At 24.1% G+C, this 26,378-nt stretch overlaps 1 protein-coding gene across 1 annotated transcript; it reads right to left on the bottom strand.

Moving 5' to 3' along the window:
* Positions 1-10,877: 10,877 nt before the first annotated feature.
* Positions 10,878-17,795, bottom strand: LOC122504183. The gene is made up of 2 exons (XM_043615121.1): positions 12,667-17,795; positions 10,878-11,046 (listed from the first exon to the last, which is right to left on the bottom strand). The coding sequence occupies exons 1-2, from the start codon at positions 17,793-17,795 to the stop codon at positions 10,878-10,880; spliced, it is 5,298 nt and encodes a 1,765-aa protein (XP_043471056.1).
* Positions 17,796-26,378: the final 8,583 nt, after the last annotated feature.

Below are 26,378 nucleotides of genomic sequence, written 5' to 3'. Positions count from 1 at the left end.
GCCAAAAGATAACACTTTCTATTTCCCTTCAGAAAACGCACAAAAAGATTTAATAGAAACTATTTTTAGGGAAGGAAAAGTTTTATGTTTACTTTATAATACTCAGATTGAAGGAAAAATTTATTTTGATTCGATTAAACTATTTTTTATTCGAATCAAAGGAAGTGTTTATTAATAAATATTTACATGTATCAGGTAAATATTTATTTGTATCAAATAATTTTTATTTACAAGTCAATTGGTATTTGTCAAAGTCATAATGATATTTGCTTCAAATAAACTGAAAATAATTTGATTCAAATAACAGATTATTTATCTAACTATTATCAATTGAATATTTACTTGAATCAAATAATTTTTATTTACATCAATTAAATTGTATTTGGTATAGTAAATCGTATTAATTAAATTTAATTTTATATTAATTTATATTTTTTAATATAAATTTTTTGTATTAAATTATTAATCAATAATTTCAGTATTTTAAGCAAATACATCATTTAATTGACTCAAAACACTAAAAATTATTTAATTCAAGTAAATATTTAATTTATAATTGGCAAGTAATCAGTTATTTGAATCAAATGATAATTATTGAAATAAAAAAATAATTCTAAACATTGAGAACAATTTTTTTTAATCCAAAAATATGTTGCCTACCAAAAAAAAATATGTTTTGTATTAAAACATATTTTATAATTGAATTAAATATAATTTTTATTGAATCAAACTTATTATGATATTGAATCAGAATTATTAATGCCAAAATAATTTTTCGTTGACTGCATAGCAAAGATAATTAAATTTGATTCAAATATATTGTTTTCTCGGTGTAATAATAATAATTTCTGTTTTTGTTTTCAAAAACATTTCTCATCATGAAAATTGACTGACAAGTATATGAAATTATACAATATGAAAACTGATTTACTTTCAAAACGATTGCTATATATAGAGAGAGGGAGAAATTTAAAATTCAAAGCACGTGAGTTCGAGACACCCATATCTGTCTTTCTGGCATCGCGATTCTAATTTAGATTTTCTTCGTATAAGGAGATTTCTATTACAAATCCATAATAAACATTACAAGATTTATTTTACACAAAAGTGATAATCGAATAGTTTTGAAATTTTTCCCCATTTACATTCGAAAAATTATGTAATTTATCGTATATATAATAATTAATCTTACTAAATAATATTCATTAAAGTTTATATCGAAAGGGGAAGAAAATATTTTTTTATTCCTGTTTCGTATGACTTTTATTCTTCTTTAAATGAATTTAAAATTTTTTTTTTTTTTGATTAGAAAAATTTATCTTTTAATAGGAATTTAAAATTTAAATTCATTTTCAATTTCTTTGTACAATATTTTTAATGTTTTTAATTTTTTTCATTTAATTTTGAATTATTTTTATGACTTTAGTCAATTCCGACTTATTTTCAATTTTTTCATTTAATATTTTTAATTATTTTCAAGTTTTTCGTTCAATTTCATATTCAAAATTTTTGATTCATAATTTTTCATCTAATTTGAAATTATTTACTACTTTTATAATTAATTTTTAAATTATTTTTAGGCACTTGATTTGATTTCAAATTATTTATAAAATTTTTCATTTAATTTCAATTTATTTTCAATTTTCTTATTTAATGTTTAATTATTTTCAATTCTTCAATTATTTTGTAACTATTTTTAACGCTTTTTATTTAAATTAAAATTATATCTACAATTTTTTTATTTAATTTGTAATTTATTTTCAATTTTTTATTTAATTTCAAAAAAATTTCAAAATTTTAAATTTATTCATTCAAATTAATTTCATTTTATTCTTATTTTATTTGAATTTTTGTTTGTATTTAGTAATTGTAAATAAATTGCAAATAATTGTAATGATTAATTGGAAAAAAAAGTTGTTAATTGACAAGTAAACGTTCAGAAGTTGTATTGTACTATAAATATTTTCTGATAAATGTGATAAATTCTCCCCATTTCACCTGTCAAGACGCCCTAAAAACCCTCTTTCTTCTACTACTGGATTCAAACACCCTTTTTATATTGGAAACTTTTTACTCGATAATTATGAAAGTATTTTAAAAATTTCTCATTTAAATTGTTGAAATATTTTTCAAACATCTTTTAATAATTTTCAAAAGTCTGTATTGGAATTTTTTGCAATGACATTCTTTCTTTATATTTTATTATTGGAATTCTCGGCTTGACGCATTTTTTTTTACTTTTAGCTTAAAAATTTAATTTTATATGTTACAAAAATTCACTTTAATTATTATTTAATATTAATTAATTAATTAATTAATTATCATTTAATTTCGTTTTTATTAAATTTATTCTCTTTCTCTAAACAAAGAACTAAATCTTTTTTTTTCTCCTTCAAGAGAGAATTCGAACCAAATTTTTAATTCTTTTAGAAATTCAATTATTTTCATCGCAGAATTTCGAATATTTTTAAGTTAATTTTAAATAAATTCCTCGAAAAATTTTAATTTTTCGTACTTTTAACTGGAAATTCTGTAGAATTAATTTTTTCGAAAAAGTTTTATTAAATTTTTTTAAAAATTTTTTGAAGTTTTTATTTTCTAATATAATTTAATTTAATAATTTCCAAATAACCGAAGTTTCGAAAAATTGAATTATTGTAAACAAATCGATTTAAAAATTCCAAAGAATTTTTTCAAAAATTATAAAAAATAATTGATTTAAAGAAGAATTTTAGTTAAAAATTCTAGAAAATAGTAATAAGTGAATTTAAATGTTGAAAATAATTTCGAAGAAGTTAAAGTAACAATATTTTTATATAAAATAATAATTTTATTACTGAGTTATTTTTAATTATTATAAAAACATGAAGATATTCTTATAAGTTATTAAATTTTAAAAGATTTGAATTTGAAATTATTGAAAATCTTATTTTCTATGGAAAAATAATAATTAAATATTTGTTTAAAAACGAAGTTATTAATGTTTTCGAATAATTTAAGTTTTGAAGAAATTCGTAAATAAATGTAATAGAACATTTTTTTTTTGAGTATCTATAGTCATTTTTTGAGTGAATCAAAATATTTTTTAGTGTTAGGGAAAAAGTGAAAATTTTGTCTGGAAATCAGGGGAAAAGAAAATTAAATTTTTGTGGTAACTATGCAAATATATATTGCATGTTTCAAATGAAACATTTCTCTGGGTGTAAAAAATAAATAAATTTATTTTTAAAGCAGTTATAATAAATACAAATTAATTTTTTTTGTTGCAGTATTAATTATACTTTTCGTCTTTTTTCCCCTCGTATTAAATTTTGTTTTCCTCTTTTTTTTTGCCAAAAAAGTATATCGTGCAGACGGTTTACCAATGAGACATGCAGCCAATATCTATAATAACAGAACAGGGACTCCCCAAAGATAGCTTATTTCTAAGAAACTCAAATCTAAACAGGGAATTATGTTCGCGTGACTATTCGCCACAGTGCCTTTGAAAAATTTCCCCCTAAGTCTTTGGGAAATGGGTATGTAAGTTAAGCAATATTCCCGACAGGAAATGGGAATGTCCGGATGTGGCATCGCAGTTTCCAAACAAAACAAAAAAATGGAGAGAAAAAAAATCATTGATCGCTCCGATAATAACAACAACCCTTCCTCTATTGATATTCAAAATACGCTTTTAGATTATTATATACAATGAAAATAGTGTGAAGAAAAATTGATTTAATAGAATATGGTTGTCATTTGTATATTGATAAAATGATATGGTTGTCATATATTTATTATAGAAAAATTGTCCCTCGATCTTTTTTTTTTGCTTGACCTCGTGACTTCTGGTGATGATGATTGACACGAGTCTTTATAAGAGTGGGCACGCTTTTCTTCTTGGTTAGATGGACCGTTGGAGGGTCCTCGAGAGTTTCTACCCCAGTCATTACTTTGGCATTAACGAGGGATGATTTCCCTCTTTTCTTTCTTCCTACTTTGATAACCCTTGAGCTTCTTTCGTCAGGAGTCAGATTCCCAGTGGTATTCAAGAATCTTTCCAATACCACGAAAAGCCCTTCTTTGATTGCTAAAAGATCGAGTTGTTGAAAGGATATTTTTTCTTCTTATTTTGTACTGTATTCTTTTTTCTTTTTCTCTGTTTAATAAAATTACGTAATAATAACTTATGTCGTTGGAAAAGCAGGAGAAAAAATAAAATATTTTTTTACATCCAAATATTAATTATTCTAGTAAATATATTAGGTAGAATTTACCTAATTTACTTTTCATTTATTTTAAATGAAAATTTACTGTGTCAATATGCAATCAAATATTTTTTAATAAAACACAAATTAAAAGTATAGTAACAGAACTATAAACCTTTATTTTAACTTTAAAGTTATTGCAATCTTAAATTTTATTTAAAAATCTTGACTTGTCAAAGAGTCATAAACATTTTGCAACTTAAAACAACATTTTTTTTCATTCTAATAATTCCACTCAATTTAAAACTGCAATAATTTGTTTCATTCGTGAACAAAATAGAATTGTTTCAAACTAAATGAACAATAAGTATATTTTTTTTTATTTGAACCAAAAAATACAGCCAAAGGTAAACCATTGTAGGCACTAAAAATTAGAGATTTTTAAATTAAAATTAGAATTAAAATTTGATTTTTTACGAACTCTAAATGTTTATTTTTAGACAGAAATATTTTGTACTAAATTTATAAATTGATTAACAATTGCCAATAAATTTCCATACTTTTTTCATAACTAATTTTTTTCCTAACTTAGGGTTGTCACAGGTCAGGAAAAAATCAGGAAACTCAGGAAAAAGTTAGGAAAAGTAGAATTCGTCAGGAAAATCAGGAAAAAGTCAGGGAATTTTATTAAAAATACTGGATAAAATTAATTCTTTAAAATTCATAAGAAAATTCTGAATTTTTGTCATCTTTTTTGTTTCCCTCAATAAACTATGAAATTACTACGAATTCTAATACAAAACCTCCAATTTTTTCTATTTCTGACAATAATTTCTTTTTAACTAACTTAATTCTTGAAGAACTATTCATAAAATTATTACTTGTTAGAAATTATTTAACGAATAATTTTATTTAAATATTTCAAAATTAATTGGATTTTAAAAGAGTTGCATTTATAATTTTCATAAATTGAGGAACTTCAAAAGGTTTCAATTTGAAATTTTAGAAAATTTTAATTTTTAATGAATAAAATTAGAAATTTTAAAGAACTTAGATTTTTAAAAAAGTTTAATAATTTAAATTCTTTTCAAATTAGTTAAATTTATTAATATTTATTAAATTAATTATTAAAAATTATGGATTTTTAAAAGAATTTTGTATAAAATAGTAAAATAATTGAATTTTGGAAAAGTCACAAATGATTACAGAAATTCAATTATTTTCAAAAGTAATACAGTTCTTTGTAAAAATTTCATTATGTTCAAAAATTTCCAAAAATTTTCGTCAAAATTTCAATTATCTTTATAAATAATAAAATTATTCTCTGAAATTTTCAAAAATTTTAATAAAATTCTAGGCATAATGTTACTTATTTTCAAAAAATTTCTAGAAATCAATTATTCTCAATATCTACTATTTTAATAAAATTTTCCAAATGAATTCAATTATTAAAATAAAATTTCACGCAAACATTTAATTATTTTCATAAATAATAAAAATTTCACATGAATTCAATTATTTACAAAATTTTTATGAATTTCTTGTCAATAATTCAATTATTTTCATAAATAATAAAATTTTTGACAGGGATTCAATAAATTATATTCATAAATAAAATTCATCTCAGAATTTCAATCATTTTTAATACAATTTTAATCAAATTCCTCGAAAATTGTAATTATTCTTAAAAATTTTATTAAAATTTGTCGAAAGAATTAAATTCTTTGAAAATTTGTTGATAAAATTCTTTATGAACACTGTTTACTTAAAAGTATCAAGTTGCAATTAATTGATACCAAAAATGTGGATCATATCAAAACTTGATCCAAATTTTTGGTATCAATTTGATCCATTTATTCAATAAATTATATATTTTTGTATTTAAATAATTAAATTCTCGTAGAATTTTCTAATAAAAATGGATTTAAAAATGAATTTCAGTTAAAATTTTGGATAATAATTGAATATTAAAAGCATATTAGCATGAATTTTTGGAAATAATTGAATTTTGAAATGGTATCAAATTAAAATCTTTGAAAAGCTGGATTTTTTATACTTTTAGCTAACAATTTTGTAGAATAAATGTTTTTGAAAAAGATTAATTGAATTTTTTTTGGAAATTATTTGAAGTTTTTATTTTCTAATATAAGTTTCGAATAATCGAAATTTCGTATATTTGAATTGAAAACAAATGGATTTGAAAATTCTCAAAGAATTTTTTTAAAAATTATTTTAAAAAAAATTGATTTAAAGAAGAATTTTAATTAAAATTTCTAGAAAATAATAATTGAATTGAAATGATGAAAATAATTTTAAAGAAATTACAGTAACAGTATTTTGATAATATAAAATAATAATTTTATCACTCGGTCATCCTTAATTATTATAAAACATGAAGAACATTCTTATAAATTGTTGAATTTCAAAAAGGTTTGAATTTTAATTTTTGAAAATCTTAATTCCTATGGAAAATAAATAATGATTAAATATTTATTTAAAAATGAAGTTATTGATGTTTTCGAATAATTTTACTTTTGAAGAAATTTGTAAATAAATGTAATAGAACATTTTTTTTTAGTATCTAATCATATTTAGAGTAAATCAGAATATTCTTTAGGGTCAGGAAAAAAGTGAAAATTCTGTTTGGAAATCAGGAAAAGTAAGGGAAAAACAAAATTAAATTTTTGTTGCAACCCTACTCTCTAAATTTGAATTAGTAAAAATATTTACTAATTTGATTTAGTGACTGATTTTTTGCTTATAAATTAGTAAATTTCACTAATAAATAGCCATTTTTACAATTTTTTTTTATGTTTATTATTTTTATTTTATTATTTCTGTACCTACTATACAATACAATACAAAAAACAAAAAAAAAAATAAAATAAAGTTTTGACTACTGTCAATAAATTAATTAGCAGTAGTTAATTATATTAACTACTGTTAATATAAATTTGTATATAGATTTTTTAACAGTAGTCAATAAATTTCCACAACATTATAAATATAGAAAATTTTGAAAAAGAAAAAGAATCACTAATGACTGTTTACGTATTAAACAGAGTCAATTAACATTCTTCATTGAAGGAAAATTAAAATGAAAAAAACACAATCGATCATTGCCCCAGTGACAAAGTGTCCCTGGACTATGTAAGTTCTATGCCTTTACCTTGAAAATATTCAAGACAAATATAGTCGAGTATATAAAACTTGCATATATAGATATATAAATACATAAAACCCAGAGCGTGGTTTCTCTTCATTGACATCTTTGCAATATGCAGGCGCACACACATATATCTATATATATATATATATTTAATATACTGCAAAGAAACGCAAACCGGCACTGCAAACAAATATTCAATATATGCCTCCTTGAACTGAATTGAGTTCATGAACCTGGCGTTTACGCCGATTATGTACATGTGCGGTCGCAAATGAGATTAAGAAGTTATTCTTCGTTGTACGTCATATTGCAATGACAGTTGCGTTTCTCTTCAATAGGAAATGACGATAAAAATAAGTGCAATCTTTTGTCATCTCCAAGTATATATATTTGAGTATAAACTGACTTTACTTCAGTAGACAATAAAATTTTATGTAACGACTCAGAAATATCTATATATATATATATATATATATATACATATTTCTTTCATTGTTCCCTTTTTTTCCCTCCCTCGTATTAGTATTTTATTTTTTTTTTCAAAAGGAGAAAAAAGAGGAAACTTTATGAGATTCGATATTGAAGTAATTTTTTACGAGTGGAAAAGTTTTAATAATAAAAAAAATTTATTTGATTCAAATAAACGATTGCCTTTCGATTTTATCAAATAAATATTTATTTATTGTAATAATTGTAATCTATGTTAATAATCGTTGTATTCTGGTTATCTGTTCGCAGTTTAAATTTAGTTTTTGTTTGCTTCTTTATTTCCTAACATTTCTAATAATTTTTCATTTAAAATTTGAAAAATTTTAAACTTAATGTATTGAAAATTATTGAATTCTACAGAGAAGTATTTAAAAAAAAAATTTGAAAATAATTGAATTCTTTCGAGAAATTTTATTAAAATTGTAGGTTGAAAATAATTGAATTCTCGCAAAGAATTTTATTATTCTGGAAAGTAATTGAATTCTTCCAAAGAATATTATTAAAATTTTTGAAAACAATTTAATTCTTGTCAAGAATTTTATTAAAATTATTTGAAATAATTTGATTATTGAAAATAATTATTAAATTATTGAAAATAATCGAATTATTGAAAATAATTGAATTATTTAAAATAATTGGATTATTGAAAATAATTATTAAATTATTGAAAATAATCGAATTATTGAAAATAATTGAATTATTGAAAATAATTGAATTATTTAAAATAATTGAATTATTTAAAATAATTGAAATATCATGTTTATTAGTAATTTTATTATTAAATTTTATTAAAATTATTTATTATTTATAGAAAATTAAATTCTTTTAGAGTTTTTGTAAATAATTAAATTTTTTAATATAATTTCTTAAAATTTCTTGAAATTAATGTTGTTAAATTTTATTAAAATTATTATTAAAAAATTAGATTTTTAAAAATATTATTATTAAATATTTTTTGAAGAATTTCTTTCAGTTTTTTTTAAATCAATGTAGTTTTTCCTATAACTTTTATTGAAAATTTTAAAAATAATTTAATTGAACAAAAAATTTTTTTAAACTTCTTACAATAATCTGATTTGTTAATAATTATAATTAAAAATTTTATTATTGAATTTTATTAAAATTGTATTGTAAATAATTGAATTCTTGAGAAGAATTTTATTATTTATAAAAATAATTGAATTCTTGAGAAGAATTTCATTATTTATAAAAATAATTTAATTCTTGCGCAGAATTTTACTCTTTGTAAGAATAATTGAGTTGTTTCGAAGAATTTATTAAAAATTGTAGAAAATAATTATTGAATTCTTTTGAAAAAATTTTATTAAAAATTAAAAAAAATAATTGAATCCTTTCGTCGAATTTAATTTAAATTGAATTGAAAATAATTAAATTTTTTAAAATTGTATTGAAAATAATTGAATTTTCACAAAGAATTTTACTATTTATGAAAATAATTGAATTTTTCCCAAGAATATTATTAAAATATTTATTAAAACAACTGAATTATTTTGAAGAATTTATTTGAATTTTTTGAAAATAATGGATTTTGTTTAATAATTTTGTATTCAAAATTTGAAAAGCCTAATTGAATTTTATGAATAATTTCTTTTAAGGTTTCCAAAAAATAGTGTTTTACAATAATTTTAATTTTAATTTTAATTTTAATTTTAATTTTAATTAATTTAATTAATTAATTTAATTTAATTTTAATTTTTTTTTTAATTTTTTTTTTTTTTTGTTTTACATTAATTTTTTTTTTTTTTATTACTAAATTTTATTAAAATTATTTATAGAAAATTTAATTCTTTTAATCAGTTTTTTTTAGAGTTTTCGTAAATATAATAAAATTTTTAATAAAATTTCTTTAAATTTCTTGGAAATTATCTACTTTTTTCTTAATAGTTTTGATTGAAAATTTTGAAAATAATTAAAATTTATAAAGAATTTTTTCAAAACATTTGAGAATAATTGAATTTTTTGGAAAAATTTTATTATAATTTTGAAAAATAATCGAAATTGTTCGAAAAATTTTATTAAAATTTTATTGAAAATAATTCAATTCCTGAGAAGAATTTTATTATTTATAAAAAATATTTTAATTTATTTCGAAAAATTTTACTAAAAATTTATAAAAAAAATTGAATTGTTTCGAAAAATTTATTAAAATTTTAGAAATAATTGAATTCTTTTGAAAAATTTTTCTAAAAATTTTAAAAAATAATTGAATCCTTTTGTGAAATGCCATTAAAATTATTTTGAAAATAATTGAATTCCTGACAAGAATTGTACTTTTTATAAAAATAATTGAATATTTCCAAATAATTTTATTATTTATGAGAATAATTGAATTCTTGCGATTTTTATTTTCAGTTTCATTTTTACTTTCACTGTAAAAGTGACTTTTGAAAATAGTGAAGTAAAAATAAATTTCCCTGTTGGTTTGATAAATTTTTATTTTTACTTTCACTTTCACAGGAAGTGAAAATAAAAATCTGACAAAGTGAAAATAAAAGAGAAAATCAATTTGTCAAATTGAACATCAAATTGAAAATAACAAACCATCAAAGTGGAAGTGAAAATTGAAAGTCAAAATAAAAATTAAATTACATAATCGACCACCTGATTTGAAAAATTAATTGAGTAAAAACGTTTTGACTGTTAATAACAGTAAAATAATATTAAAATAAAATAAATAAAATAAAAATAAACGAAATAAAGATAATTAAAATAAAAAAAAGTAGAAGAAAAATAAAAATAAACAAAATAAAAATAAACGAAATAAAAGCAATTAAAATAAAAATAAGCAGAGTAAAAATAATTAAAATTAATAAAATAAATAAATTTTTACAATAAAATTAATATTTTTACAATATTTTGAAAATAATTGTTAGAAATGTATAGTTTGAAAATAAGTGATTGGAAAATAATTAAATTTTCTTTCGCTTAATAAACAGCAGTATTAATAGAAAATAGGGCTTCTTCTTTTTTTATTTCTTGTGCACTTGTTGGAGATTCCTTTGAATTTAGTGTCAACGGAATAATTCTATTTGCACATATCTCGATGTTGCTAATAAATTAATCTTCTTCCTTACCTGTTGCTCATGAGGACGTTTAGCGGCAATTAATTGCAACCTGGCCTGTTCAACGTTATTGACTGCATGTAATGCCAATAGTGCAACGTCCGACGACGACCACCAACTAGCTCAAGGAGAAAGAGCATTGCCTTTAGAACTATGAGTTTTCACGCGCTCAACACTTGACCTCGTACTATGTAAGACTATTTTTTTTTATTCTCTTTAATTCACTTTATTTTTTTTTCTTTACATAAGGAACTCGGATTATTTCAATTGTCCTCACTCTGATAATCATCAAACTTTCAATTTTTTTTTTTCATTTATTTTTCTATTTTCAAATCAATTACTTTTGGAAAAATAAAGTTTTTTCCGATTCATTGTTATTTGGAATTTATTCTTTTAACAATTAACGATTTAATTCAATTTAACAAAATTAAAAAATAACAACGACAAAATAAATTTTTAATTTTTAATTCTTATTTTTTATATTGAGTTTTTTGCACAATTTCTCCAAGAGAAATTCTTAAATTTTTTAAATTAAAAAGAACAACAAAACATTTTACATTTTAAATTATTTTTTTTGTATAATTTCTTGAAGATGAAATTATTCGAATTATTTAAGTTATTAATAATTAAAATAGAAAATAACAACAAAACAAGTTTAAAAATTCTATTCCTTATAAATGAGTTATTTTTTATTTATATTTTTTTTGTAAATTTTCTCGAAGAGGGAATTATTCAAATTATTAACAATTGAAATTTTAACAATAAATCAAATTAAAAAAATAGTAATTATTTATTTTTTAAAAACATTTTCTCAAAAAGAATTATTGGAATTGTTTACATTATTAATAATTTAAATAAAAAATAAAGAGAGAACAAATTTAAAAATTTTAATTATTACGAAATTCTTTTCATTGTCTATTTATTTTTCTTTTGTAAAATTTACTGAAGAGGGAATTATTGAAATGAATGAAATGCAGAATCTCTCTAAAACATTCTTTTTTTTCATAAAAATACATGTGTTATCTTTTGGCATTGCACCACTAACTTATAATTTTTAATGAACTAGGATACAATGCCCGCGTGTTAAGTTAATAAGACGCGGAGAATAATTTGGTTATTTGAATGAATTTGAGCAGTGAAATGTACATTGTACAAAGGTGTTTATTTCAACAAGTTACAAATTGAAGTGAAGTAAAGTTCTGTCAAAAATAAGGTTTACAAGAGTGGGGGTACAAAGTTTTGAGGAGTGGGAATGAATTTAAGATTCTACCTGGATTTTTTGCAATTTGTCTCCACCCTATCTCAGGGTCACACAAATTTTAGTAAAGAGACCTTTACTCTCGTCATAAAACAATTTAAAGGATTTGACGAGTTTTGAAAGTTTTTTTTTTTTTTGAGGATTAGAACACATTTTCAGGATTAAAGTGTAGACTAATATTTCCAGGATTAAGTTATAAAATACATCATAAAATTTGAAAAGACGTTTTTGAGAACAATTCATTTGTTTCTCTTTCACTAGAATGAGAATTTCATAGATGGATATAAACCAAACATCTGTTGCAAATAACGAATATAAACATTCCGCCCGCCTTGAACGAGCACGGTTCAATATTTAATGATATGAACAGAGCAACAAAGTTTAAGTTAACAACACAATGTCTGAGTCTCTAAGTTGCATTGACATTCATTCACTAATTATTGTCTAGAATTTTCTTCTTAATACACTGCATTTGGAGACTATTCAATGGGGAGACGTGCCACGCCTCTAGTGGAGCGCTTGTAGGTCCCCGCATGTGTTTTGACTGTGATGACTCTGATGAGGCCATCTTCTCCCGGAAAAATTTCTGTTATCCGTCCTAAAGGCCAGCGAAGGGGTGGAACATTGTCTTCCTTCAAAAGAACCATTGTCCCAATGGTTATATTGTCCGGTTTCTTGAATTGCCATTTTGATCGGACCGTCAGCTGATTGAGATATTCCTTTGACCATCTCCTCCAAAAATGTTGTCGCACGTACTGAATATGTTGCCAGCTGGATAAACGATTCGTTGGAGTATCCCTCAGGTTGAGATCGGGAAGATTTGTGAATATATCTCCAATAAGGAAATGCGCAGGAGTAAGGGCTTGTAAATCATTGGGATCGTCAGATAAAGGTGTGATGGGACGGGAATTAAGGATGGCTTCGATTTCAGTTGTATAGGTTAACAATTCCTCATAAGTAAACAAGGCATCCCCGACCGTTTTCTTAAAATGGGATTTAAACGATTTGACTGCCGCCTCCCACAGCCCTCCAAAGTGAGGTGATCGAGGTGGCGAAAAGTGCCACTGAATTTTTTTGTTTGTAAGAAAATTTGTAAATTCCTCTGTGTGTTCAGTTTCATTAATAAATTTATTTAAATCGTGAAGTTCGTTTTTTGCTCCTACAAAATTCGTGGCATTGTCGGAATAAATATTCGAAGAATATCCACGCCTTGAAAAAAATCGACGCAAGCCGCCAAGAAATGCTTCCGTCGTTAAATCTGTGATTAATTCAATGTGAATAGCCTTAGTTGCCAAACAAACAAAAATGCACGCGTAAGTTTTTACTTTACCACGATTTCGAAATTTTTTCTCCTTGATAAAAAATGGACCACAATAATCGAGTCCCACATTTAGAAAGGGTCGTGATTGTACTACTCTATCGCGTGGGAGATCGCCCATAAAATAGTTTTGATCCATTGGGTTTGCACGAAAACAAGTAACACATTTGCGTATAACTGATTTGGTAACATTTTTTCCATTGATTGGCCAATATTTCGCCCTAACTGAATTTAAAGTTAATTGTGTTCCTCCGTGCAAATTCATTAAATGTTGCTCGCGAATAATCAAAGTCGTGACATGATGACCTTTCGGTAAAATGATGGGATATTTTTCCGAATAAGTAAGACTTGAATTTTTTAATCTTCCCCCTACTCTCAGTAATCCGTCATTATCTAAAAAAGGGTTAAGAGAACGGAGATCGCTTTTTACATGTACGCATTTTTCTTTTTTCAGCTGTTTGATTTCTTCAGAGAAACATTCTCTCTGAGTCATTTTTAAAATAACTATCAGTGCGTTTTTTAATTCAGTGATGGTTAAAGAACCGCGAGATGGAACTTTATTTTTCGATGCATTGTTTAAGAACCGCAATATAAATGCAATAATTCGTGTAAATTTATTAATGTTAGAATATTTATATAACATTGCGTTTTGATTTAATGCCGCGGGTAGTGACACTATTGTCTTCATTTCTAGTAACGGAACTACCTGCCTGTGGTCATTAGGCCATTCAGATCGGTTTTCACTAAGCCATTGTGGACCGCTTTTCCACAAAGCATTGTTTAAGAACTCAGCAGGAAGCTGTCCGCGCGAAAGGACATCGGCTGCGTTGTCCTGTGAAGACACGTGCCTCCACTTCATTGTCTTCGTTGCATCAGTGATTTCCACAACTCGATTTGCGACGAATGTTTTCAATAAATTTGGTTGTGTGGTAATCCATTGCAAAGTAATGGTGGAGTCCGACCATAAAAGGATTTCATCAATTGGCCTTTTTATTACGGGTAATATTGATTTAATTAAACGTGATAACAACAATGCTCCGCACAACTCTAATTTTGGAAGCGAAATTACCTTCAATGGCGCAACGCGATTTTTTGAACATAAAAGATTTGTGAGAACATTCCCGTTAGAATTTTCCGACCTAATATAAATGCAGGCTCCGTATGCCTTTTCGCTTGCATCGCAAAACCCATGCACTTCAATACGAACTGCATCTTTGATTATAACCTTTCGATTAAATTTGACTTCATTTAATAGTGGCAATTGACTTTCGATTTTTTGCCATTGGGTGTAAATAGTATGTGGAACTGACTCATCCCAATCTATGTTACATTGCCACAGTTGTTGCATAACAATTTTTGCTGACACTATAATTGGCCCTAATAAACCTATGGGATCGTATAATCCAGCAATGATAGATAAGATGGTACGTTTTGTATATTTATGGTCTGGTTTCTCAACAAGTTTGTAAACAAATTCATCGGAGATTGTATTCCACTGAATACCGAGTGCTTTAGTTTCTATACCTTTATTAATAAGCAAATCTATGTTTTCATTAGATTCAGCCAAAGATTCTACCACTTCCGGGTGGTTTGAAATCCATTTTCTTAACCGAAACCCTGCTGATTGGGTAATATTTATTAATTCGTCCCGAAGTTGTATAGTCTTTATTATGTCGTCATCTCCTGTCATTATGTCGTCTACGTAGCAGTCTTCCTTTAAAGCTTTGCTGCCTAAAGGAAAACGATCTCTTTCGTCTTCAGCTAATTGATTTAAAATACGTGTTGCTAAAAAAGGAGCTGCGGAGGTTCCGAACAAAACTACGGGAATAATAAATTTCTTTATTATTTCGTTTTCGTTTTCTCTCCAGAGTGCTAATTGATATTGCGCATCATCTTTGTTTAAAAGTACTTGCTTGTACATTTTTTCAATGTCTGCTACTAAAACAATTTGGTGTGTTCTGAATTTTAGTGTGATTTCAAAGCTACTATTTTGAACAACGGCACCCACTTTCAAACAATCATTCAAAGAAATCCCTGAGCTTGTTTTAAAGGACGCGTTGGATACGATTCTAGTCTTAGTAGAGGAACTCGATTCTTTTATTACAGGGTGATGTGGTAAAAAACAATGTCGCTTTTGAATATCGTCATCGTTAATTTCAACCATATGCCCTAATTGTATTGATTCTTGCATGCCTTTTACATACGCGGATTTTAAATCTGGGTTTTTTGCAAGTCTTCGCTCTAACGCTAAAAATTGTTTTTCAACTAGTTTGAATGACTCTCCTAAATTTTCTACCTTTTTATTAAATGGTAGAGAAACTGTATAATTTCCTGTTTGAGGATCGCGTTGTGTGGTTCTTTTAAAATGCTCTTCAACTTCAAATTGCTCTTCGGATAAAAAGGTTTTATCTTTTATTTCTTCTAATTCCCAAAATTGACAAATGTTTTTATTTAGTGTACCTAGCGTGAGCATACTAGTAGAAGGTTTACATTTCCTACCTGATCCGAGCTTACCTGAGATTATCCACCCTAACTGTGTTTTGTGTAATTTGGCTTTATGGCCTGGTATCTCAATCTGACCCAGCATAAGCAAATCATAAAAGATTTCTACTCCGAGTAATGCATCAATGTGATTTGGTTTATAAAATTCCGGATCTGCTAGCTGAATATTATGTGGAATGGTAAGTGCGCATCTATCAATGAATTGATTCGGCAATAAATTACAGATTTGAGGTATAACGAGAAATTCGACATTTTCCTTGTAATTGGAATGTTTAGAAAATATTTGTGTGTTAATAGATTGGTTTATACGCGTTTCAATCTGATTCAACCCTTCAACTGGAAGGTTGATTTTTTTTGTTGGGAGATTTAACGATTTTGCAAAATTTTCAGTGATAAAATTCGATTGGGATCCATTATCTAATAGAACGCGCGCTTGTTTGAGACTGTTATCGCTAGCCCTCATTTTAATTACAGCAGTTGAAAGCAAAACTTGAGATGTCATTATAGCGCTACAAACTTGAGGAGTTGGATTATTTGTGGTTGTATTGATTTCCTTATTTGATCCTTCTTTCGAATTATCATTCCTTCCCTCATAATGTAGTAATGTATTATGATTTTTCCCGCATTTACGACAACCCGTCCATTTGCATTCTGAATTGATATGTCCGCTATTTAAACAATTGAAACATACCTTGGCTTCCTTTAATTTTTCTACCCGTTCCTTAATACTGAGTTTTAAGAACATTTCGCATTTATATAATCTGTGTTCGGCATTACAAATAATACATAAATTAGATTTTCCAGCAACCATAAGCGCTTGTTTTTTTTGTGTATTCTGTGGTTTGTTTTTTGGAACTGAATTACCTGCATTATTTGAATGCATGTTTAAATTAATTGATGCGATTTGTAAAATTTGACATCGTTGTTCCAGAAATAACAAAAATTTTTTCATTTTTGGCATATCTGATCCAACAATTGACTCTTCCCATTCTTTGTGTGTATTTCTATCGAGTTTTAATGTGATAAGGTGTATGATTAAGGTGTCCCAAGAATCTACTGGCTCATTTAATGATTTTAATGCTCGTAAATGAATTTGCACAAGATCTAACAATTTCCTTAATTCCTGGGCAGATTCCTTTATTAATTTTGGATATTCTAACAATGCATCTACATGAGTTCGAATGATTATGCGTTTATTGTCAAATCTTTTTTGAAGCAATTCCCAAGAGATGGAATAATTTTCTATTGAACATTCTAAAGAGGAGATAATTGACATTGCTTCTCCCTTAAGACACGACCTTAAATAATGTAACTTTTGTAAATCTGAAAGATCTCGATTATTGTGAACCATTGACGTAAAAGAATTAAAGAAATCCAACCATTTATCGTATGAACCATCAAATGTCGTTAGTTCAATAGTTGGTAAGCGAATGTGATTTTGAGGAACTTGGTTTAAATTCCTAGAATTTGTGAGTGAATCGTTAATAACCGGACGTGCATTTTCTTTGTTAAGCAAATCATGAGCTTTACTCATTTCGCTGTAATAAAGAGTTTCAAAACTATCAAAATCGTCGGAATTTGAGTCTTGCGAAATTGCGTCAATTTTTGATTGAATATCTTCAAACTGCTCTAAAATACCTTCGATTTTTTGAATTCGCAAACGAACTTCTGTGTATTTGGATGCATTTTGTTCGTTTTTAATAAAATTAATAAATTTGGTAAATTTAGATTTTAATACTCTTCTCTCGCTCTTTAAATTTGCTAAATCTTCTGAGGAATCGGTAGGCATGATTGATTAACCTTGTTTACTTCTTTGAATTAATTAACAATTACTGACAGGGAATAGATTAGAATAAGGATAGAGAGATTCACAAACTTACTCTTCTCTTGCTGACAGGTGTTGATTGGTATGGATTAGAATTTTCTTTTGAGTCTCAGAAATGTCCACTCTGCTCCTGCCGAAACTTGAAGAAGATGTCGTCTTAAAATGTGCACAAGTCCTTGGCAAACTGATTGTCACTATTTTATGTATTAGCGTGTTTCACTTTGCATCGTTTGTTTTATTTATGTCACTTGAGTCAATCATTAAAACAATACACACTTGTATTGTGAGAGTTTAATTAATTTCACCAATTGTTTTCCTTGAACAATTTTTCACTGCAACTTATCACTTTTCGCGCATACAATTGCTCATTTAGTATCCGGCTCGAAGGACCATGTTATCTTTTGGCATTGCACCACTAACTTATAATTTTTAATGAACTAGGATACAATGCCCGCGTGTTAAGTTAATAAGACGCGGAGAATAATTTGGTTATTTGAATGAATTTGAGCAGTGAAATGTACATTGTACAAAGGTGTTTATTTCAACAAGTTACAAATTGAAGTGAAGTAAAGTTCTGTCAAAAATAAGGTTTACAAGAGTGGGGGTACAAAGTTTTGAGGAGTGGGAATGAATTTAAGATTCTACCTGGATTTTTTGCAATTTGTCTCCACCCTATCTCAGGGTCACACAAATTTTAGTAAAGAGACCTTTACTCTCGTCATAAAACAATTTAAAGGATTTGACGAGTTTTGAAAGTTTTTTTTTTTTTTGAGGATTAGAACACATTTTCAGGATTAAAGTGTAGACTAATATTTCCAGGATTAAGTTATAAAATACATCATAAAATTTGAAAAGACGTTTTTGAGAACAATTCATTTGTTTCTCTTTCACTAGAATGAGAATTTCATAGATGGATATAAACCAAACATCTGTTGCAAATAACGAATATAAACAACATGCATTACAGATACATAATTTATAAAAGTTCAGAAGCGGTTATACAATAAATTACATAAATATACAAATGATATTTCTGAATAAATAGAAAAAATTGAAGTAATCTTTGAATAAGAAAACTTTTCATTCGCATAGCATTTACAGAACGATTAATTCCAGTTGTCAATTTAAAATATGATTTCTATATTCTAATTCTTTTTTCTTCGTTTATATATTTGCAATAATTTTCCGTAATTATACAAATATATAAATACATATTATATGTGTATTTAATCATCAACAATTCCCACAATGAGCGTGGGAAATATTAAAATCGTTAAAAAGGAAATTGTAAAAATTTTATTTAAATTCGTATTATCTCATATTATTAACCGCTTGGAAATTTTAGATGCGTCTCGTAAAATTTTATAAGAGGTCATAAAGAGTGCGTGTAAGTAATCATTTAATCAACTAACAGCTCACTATACAAATTGCTCATAATGTGTCCAATATGGTGGACTTATACTTATATTCACAAGTGCAAAATAAATTTTTCACGATCCAAAAGTTTTCGAGTAATTTTTATCGACGTGACTTTCAAATATATATTGAATTTCACAAGTGCGAATTCTTACACTGAAAACAAAAAAGTTGTTTCATAAAAAATAATCGATTACTTGACTATTATCAGTTAAATATTTACTATAATTAAATAATTTTTATTTGAGTCAAGTATTGACTTAAATCAAGTCATTTTTATTTGAATCAATTCAGGATTGCCACAGAAAATTAATTTTCTTTTTCCTTGACTTTTCATTTAGGGAAAAAAAAATTAATTTTTCGATTTTTACAAAAAATTTTGACTTTTTCCCTGATTCTAAAGAATATTTTATGATTAAGTCTAAAAATATTTAGACACTCAAAAAAATATTCTATTACATTTATTTATTTACGAATTTCTTTAATTGTAAAATTATTCGAAAACATCAATAACTTACATTTTAAATAAATATTTAATCATTATTATTTTTCTGTAGGAATTAAGATTTTCAAAAATTTCAGATTCAAACCTTTTGAAATTTCATGAGTTATCATAGTTAAGGATGACCGAGTGATAAATTTATTATTTTATATTATAACAATATACTGTAACTTCCTCATAATTATTCTCATCATTTCAATTCAATTTTTATTTTTTAGAATTTTTAACTAAAATTCTTCTTCAAATCAATTATTTTTTAATAATTTTTTTAAAAAGTTTTTTGAAAATTTTCAAATTCATTCGTTTACAATTCAATTTTACGAAATTTCGATTATTCGGAAATTCTTTAATTAAAATTATATTAAAAAATAAGAACTTAAAATAATTTCAAATAAATTCAAATAAACTTTTTCTAAAAAAAATAATTCTACAGAATTAGCTAAAAGTATGAAAAATTCAGATTTTTAAAGACTTTAATTTGAAACCTTTTCTAAAGTCAATTATTTCTAAAAATTCACGCTATAATGCTTTTAATACTCAATTATTATCTAAAATTTTAACTGAAATTCATTATTAAATCAAATTTTATTAGAAAATTCTACAAGAATTTACTTGTTTAAATGATTGGGGTACAAAAGATCCAATCCAAAAGGTCCAAGACGAAAAATTCAATCCATAAGGTCCAAAAATTTATTTATCCAAAGTACAAAAAATCCAAGAGTACAAAAAGTCCAAAATTGCAAATTGTCCAAAATATATATAATTCTTTAAAAATGTAAATGGTGTTTTGTTATTTATGAAAATAATTGACTCCTTGTAAAAAATGGTATTATTTATGAAAATAATTAAATTATCGACAAGAAATTTATAAAAAAATTTATAAATAATTGAATTCATGTGAAATTTTTAATATTTATTAAAATATTTAAATGTTTGTGTAGAATTTTAATGAATTTTTTTTTTAAATAATTGAATTCTTTTGAAAAATTAAAAATTTCCGAAAATAATTGAATAATTTCGGAGAGGATTTTATTATTTGAAAACGTAATTGACAGGGAGTCTACTAACTATGGGAAATTCGGGAAAACAGGGAAATAAATTATAATATTGTCAATCTCTACGAACTTTTATAAAATTTGTTACTTTTGGGAAAATTATTATTATTAAGTTCTAAAATGTGTTGCCTAATTATAAATTTATGAATTCCTTGAAAGAAATGTAGTTTTTTAAAAATATTTTTAATAAAATTTACAAAGAATTTTATTAAAAATTTTGAGAACAATTGAATTTTTAGATAAATTTTATTACAATTTTGAAAAATAATTGAAACCATTTGAGAAATTTTATTAAAATTTTATTAAAAATAATTCAATTCCTGAGAAAAATTTTATTATATATAAAAAATAATTTAATTCTTGCAAAGAATTTTACAATTTAAAAAAATAATTGTATTGTTTCGAAGAATTTATTAAAATTTTAAAAAATAATTTAATTCTTTCGAAAAATTTTACTTAAAATTTAAAAATAATAACTGAATTGTTTCGTGAAATTTTATTAAAATTGTTTTGAAAATAATTGAATTCCTGTCAAGAATTATACTATTTATAAAAATAATTAAATTCTTCCAAAGAATTTTATTATTTATGAGAATAATTGAATTCTTCCAAAGAATTTTATTATTTATGAGAATAATTGAATTCCTGTCAAGAATTATACTATTTATAAAAATAATTAAATTCTTCCAAAGAATTTTATTATTTATGAGAATAATTGAATTCTTGCGATTTTTATTTTCAGTTTCTTTTTTACTTTCACTATAAAAGTGACTTGTGAAAATAGTGAAGTAAAAATAAATTTCCCTGGTAGTTTAATAGATTTTTATTTTTTCTTTCACTTTCACATTCATAAGAATTTTTTTGCCTTCGTTTTATTTTTTAAAGAAGGGATTTTTTCCAAAAGGTCAGGTATTTAGAAACTGTTTATATTTTATTTTTGAAACAGAAAATTTTTGTTTCTTAAAAAAAAAATGGTTTCGACATGTTTGTTAACGAATTTGTCGATGGTCAAAAAAGGGCATTTTTTAAAAAGTGCCCTTATTTTATTTTTGAATGAAGGGAATTTTTCCGAAAAGGTCGGACACTTAGAAACTATTTAGAAATCATCTTTAAGATAGAAAATGTTTGTTTCCTCAAAAAAGAAAATATTCTTGATAATTTTTTTTTGCGTTAAATGTCAATTGCCAAAAAAGGGCATTTTAAAAAAATGACTGTTGAATTTTCGAGAAAGAATTATTATTGATCGAATTAGAGATTCTTTGGCATATATTTAAATATATCGAGAGTGATCATTTGAAAATGATGAATGAATGAAAAATAAGAAAAAAAAAGTTTGACCTCTCTCATCATTAAAAAAGTATTTGCAGTCGCATGATGAAGAGGAATGGATAAGGCTATAAAAGAATATAATGAGTTAAAGATTGTATTTGATTCATGATTGAAAAAGAATAGAATATAAATTTCAAGTGTGGCTATGGATTTATACCGTTATATATTTTCTCGTTGCTGATCAGTATTTTTTTTTTTTTTTTTTTTTTGCATCACAGGGACAGACTACCGTGCTGCTATATAACGATACCGCGATTTTAAACGAATACCGCTTTTATCCTCTCGTATAACGATCGCTCAACTATTTTATTTGCCGTCCCAGCATCACTTTATGTGCATCTATACAGATACAGATATACAAATACAAATAAATTTGTTAGTTATATATTTGTATCTGTAGGTACACATATAAAATATATTTTCTCTATATATAACATGCATTCGATTTGAGTCTCTCAGAAAGACTGTCTCTATACTCTCACTAATTGAGGCCGTAAAGGTGCATATTGTGGCCTCTATGCAGTTGCAAAACCAGTCTGGCACACCGTCCCATTTCGAATTTAGTATGCTTGACAGCTTTACGAGAGCAACATTTATGGTGCACATTGTGCCTTCTTGTTATTTAAAATGAATGAAAATTCAACTCCCTCGTAAAAAAAAATTCTTGATACGTCTCTCCACTTTCGCTGATTAATCAGTTAGAATGTGGCTTTTGGTCCTTTTTCCTAAAAACGAAGTGCATATCAGCAAAATTATATTTTACACCAAAAAAAAACGAGGGGCTGGTCAAAACGCTTTCAACCTACTTCCAAAAATTTTAAATTGACAAAATGGTACACTGAAAATTAAAATTATTTAAATAATTCAAATAACCGACTACGTGTCTATTGAAGGCATCACAGTTGGTCCCCTTTTGTCCCCTTATTTCAATTTTAACACCTTTTTCACCTTTTTTGACGATTTGGCACCATTTTCCCCTTTTTCTGCTGATTTGTCCCCTTTTTCACCATTTTCTAATAAAAAATAAGGAAAAATAATTAATTAACATTCAAATAATTAAAATATTATTATTAAAAGTTTTTTCTAGAAAAACAAAAATTCTAATACAAAACTTATTTTTTCCATTTTTGACAATAATTTCTTTTTAAATAACTTAATAATTCTTGACCAACTATATCATAAAATTATAACTTAGAAATTATTTAATTTCAAATTTTATTTATACACATTTCAAAATTAATTGAATTTTAAAATAGTAACGTTTACAATAGTAAGTTTACAATTTTCTTAACTAGATGAACTTCAAAACATTTTAATTTCAAATTTTATAAAATTACAATTTTGAATGAATTTCATTCAAAATTTTAAAGAACTTAAATTTTTTGCAAAAAATTTTCAAAATTTAAATTATTCTAAAACTATAGTTAAATTTTTTAATATATATTTAATGAATTATTAAAAATAAAGAAATTAACAAGGAATTTCAGTTAAAAAGACTTAAAAAAATTTGTGAATTTTGGAAAAGTTTTAAATGATTGCAAAAATTCAATTATTTTCAAAAGTAAAGAAATTTTTTGCACAAATTCAATTATATTAAAAAATTTAAAGAAATTCTCGCGTCAAAATTCCAATTCTCTTTATAAATAATAAAATTCTTTTTCGAAATTCAATTATTTTCAAAAATTTTAATAAAATTCTTGACAAAATTTCAATTATTTACAAAAATTTTCCTAAATTAAATGATACTCAATATCCAGTATTTTAATAAAATTTTTTTAAAGAATTCAATTATTTAAAAAAAATGTTATTAAAATTCTACTCAAACGTTTAATTATTTTTATAAATAATAAAATAATTTTACAGGAATTCTATTATTTACAAATTTTTTATAAATTTTTTCGCAATAATTCCATTATTTCTATAAATAATCAGATTCATCGCAGAATTTCAATTATTTTTAAGATACAATTTTAATCAAATACCTCGAAAAATGTAATTATTTTAAAAAATTTTATTGAAATTCGTCGAAAGAATTTAATATTTAAAAATTTGTTGATAGAATTCTTTATGAGAATTCAATATTGAGAAACATTCAATTATTCAATATAAATTATTAATTTTTGTATTTAAATAATTGAATTCTCGTCGAATTATCTAATAGAAATTGAATTAAAAGTGAATTTCAGTTAAAATTTTACATAATAATTTAAATTAGAAAAAAGGTTTTTACTAACTTGAATATTTCAAAAAATTTGTTGATAATTTAAATAAGTATTTTTATTTATGTTTAATTAGGGGAAGATTTTACTGATTTGAAATAGTAAAAATTTTTGCTAATTTAAATTAGAAAAAATCTTACTAATTTGAATTATAATTATTTATAATTTCTTTTAATTTTTTAATTCTTCTTAATTTAAATTATAAATTTTTACTAGTTTGAATTAGAAATAATTCTTACTATTTTGAATAAATAGAATTTTTTTTTTTGCTAATTTGAGTTAGAAGTTTTATTTGATTTTAATTAGAAAAAATTCCTACTAATTTGAAGTAGTGAAATTTGTTGCTAATTGAAATTAGAGAAAAATGTTACTAATTTGAATTAGAAAAATTTCTTTTTATTTTGAATTGGAAAAAAATGTTTAATAACTTGGATAATTAATAAAAATTCTTGCTAATTTGAATTAAAAGTTTTTACTAGTTTGAAGTAGAAAAAAATCTTATTAATAAGAATCAGAAAAATTTCTTACTTTTTATTTCGAATTGCATAGAAAATTTTTTTTCTAACTTGTTTAATTAGAAAAAAAATTCTTGCTAATTTGAATTAGAATAAAGTTTTACTAGTTTCAAAATCATTTATAAAATTATAATTAATTAGAAATTAATTATGAAATTATAATTATTTAGAAATTAATTATAAAATTTTAATTGATTGAAAATCAATTACAAAATTATAAATGATTGAAAATCAAGTACAAAATTGTAATTAATTGAAAATTAAAAAATGAAATAAAATATAAAATTATAATTATTAACATTATTAACATAATGTTTTTGTAATTATTAAAAAACCACAATTTCAAAATTACCTCATAATTGCAAAACTATAATTATATATAAGTGAATATTGAACCAATAATTGCGACACAATTTGATTTAATATTTAGCCAATCATTAACAGTGCGAGGCAAAGGAAAATTGTGAATTAAAGTTTGTTTAATTTATGTCTGTCGTATTATCTAATTACAATGGCAATTAGAATTTGTCATTTAGATTTGATAGTGGTTAAACGGAAACTACATCTATAGGCGTGTATATATATATATATGGGAGAATTCATGAATTGTTTAAATGTCTGCTTTGATGCGCGCCCCTTAGAATTGCTAGGCAGTCATACAATCATGTTTGCCAGGTTTCCTGGACTGAGGCGTCTCTCACCTTTACTCCTTTTATAATATTTATCGCTAATAAAACGATCGCGTTTCAACTGACAATTATTGGACAATTGAAATATACTTCTTTTGCAGATGGTTATAAAGGAATTTTCCTTTTTTCAATTCTTTTTTTCAATTCTTTTTCCCTCGTTTTATATGCACTTTTAATCTTTAGCTGTCAAGTATTATACTTACATGGGGAAAATAAATTTGTTATAGTTGTTATTTTAGTATTAATTGGTATTTAAAATAATTCCTAAATCGATAGAATATATTTTATTATTATTTTATTATACTTGTTTAATAATTGTATTTTTTATACAATTTTAATAGCATTTCATGAAATTATTCAATTTTTTTTAATGTTTAATAATATTTTTTGAAAAAATTCCATTATTTTCTACAATTTTAATAAATCCTTCGAAACAATTCAATTGTATTTAAAAAAAGCAAAATTCTTTGCAAAAATTCAATTATATTCAAAATAATTTCACGAAAGAATTCAATTATTTTCTAAAATTTTAATAAATCCTTCGATATAATTCAATTATATTCATAAATTTAAATAGTAAAACATTTTGCAAAAATTCAATTATATTCAAAACAATTTCGCGAAAGATTTCGATTTATTTCTTATAGTTCGTTATAAAAAATTTGAAAAGAATTCAAATATTTTCTAAAATTTTAATAAATCCTTTGGTACAATTCAATTATATTCATAAATTTAAATAGTAAAATTCTTTGCAAAAATTCAACTATATTAAAAACAATTTCACGAAAGAATTAAATTTTTTTTCTTAATTCATTATAAAAA

Source organism: Leptopilina heterotoma, unplaced genomic scaffold (assembly GCF_015476425.1).
Source record: "Leptopilina heterotoma isolate Lh14 unplaced genomic scaffold, ASM1547642v1 Lhet_281, whole genome shotgun sequence".
In the NCBI taxonomy this organism is placed as follows: Eukaryota; Metazoa; Arthropoda; class Insecta; order Hymenoptera; family Figitidae; genus Leptopilina; species Leptopilina heterotoma.
Note: the sequence above shows the minus strand (reverse complement) of the source record. Positions and strands in the feature narration are given on the sequence as shown.

Bases quoted from the DNA above. Each gene is read 5' to 3' on its own strand.
- LOC122504183 (XM_043615121.1), bottom strand. From the start codon at position 17,795: ATGCCTACCGATTCCTCAGAAGATTTAGCAAATTTAAAGAGCGAGAGA. The intron at 11,047-12,666 runs GTCTCCAAATGC...TCCTTGAGCTAG, and splicing joins GCACGTCTCCCCATTGAATA to TTGGTGGTCGTCGTCGGACG.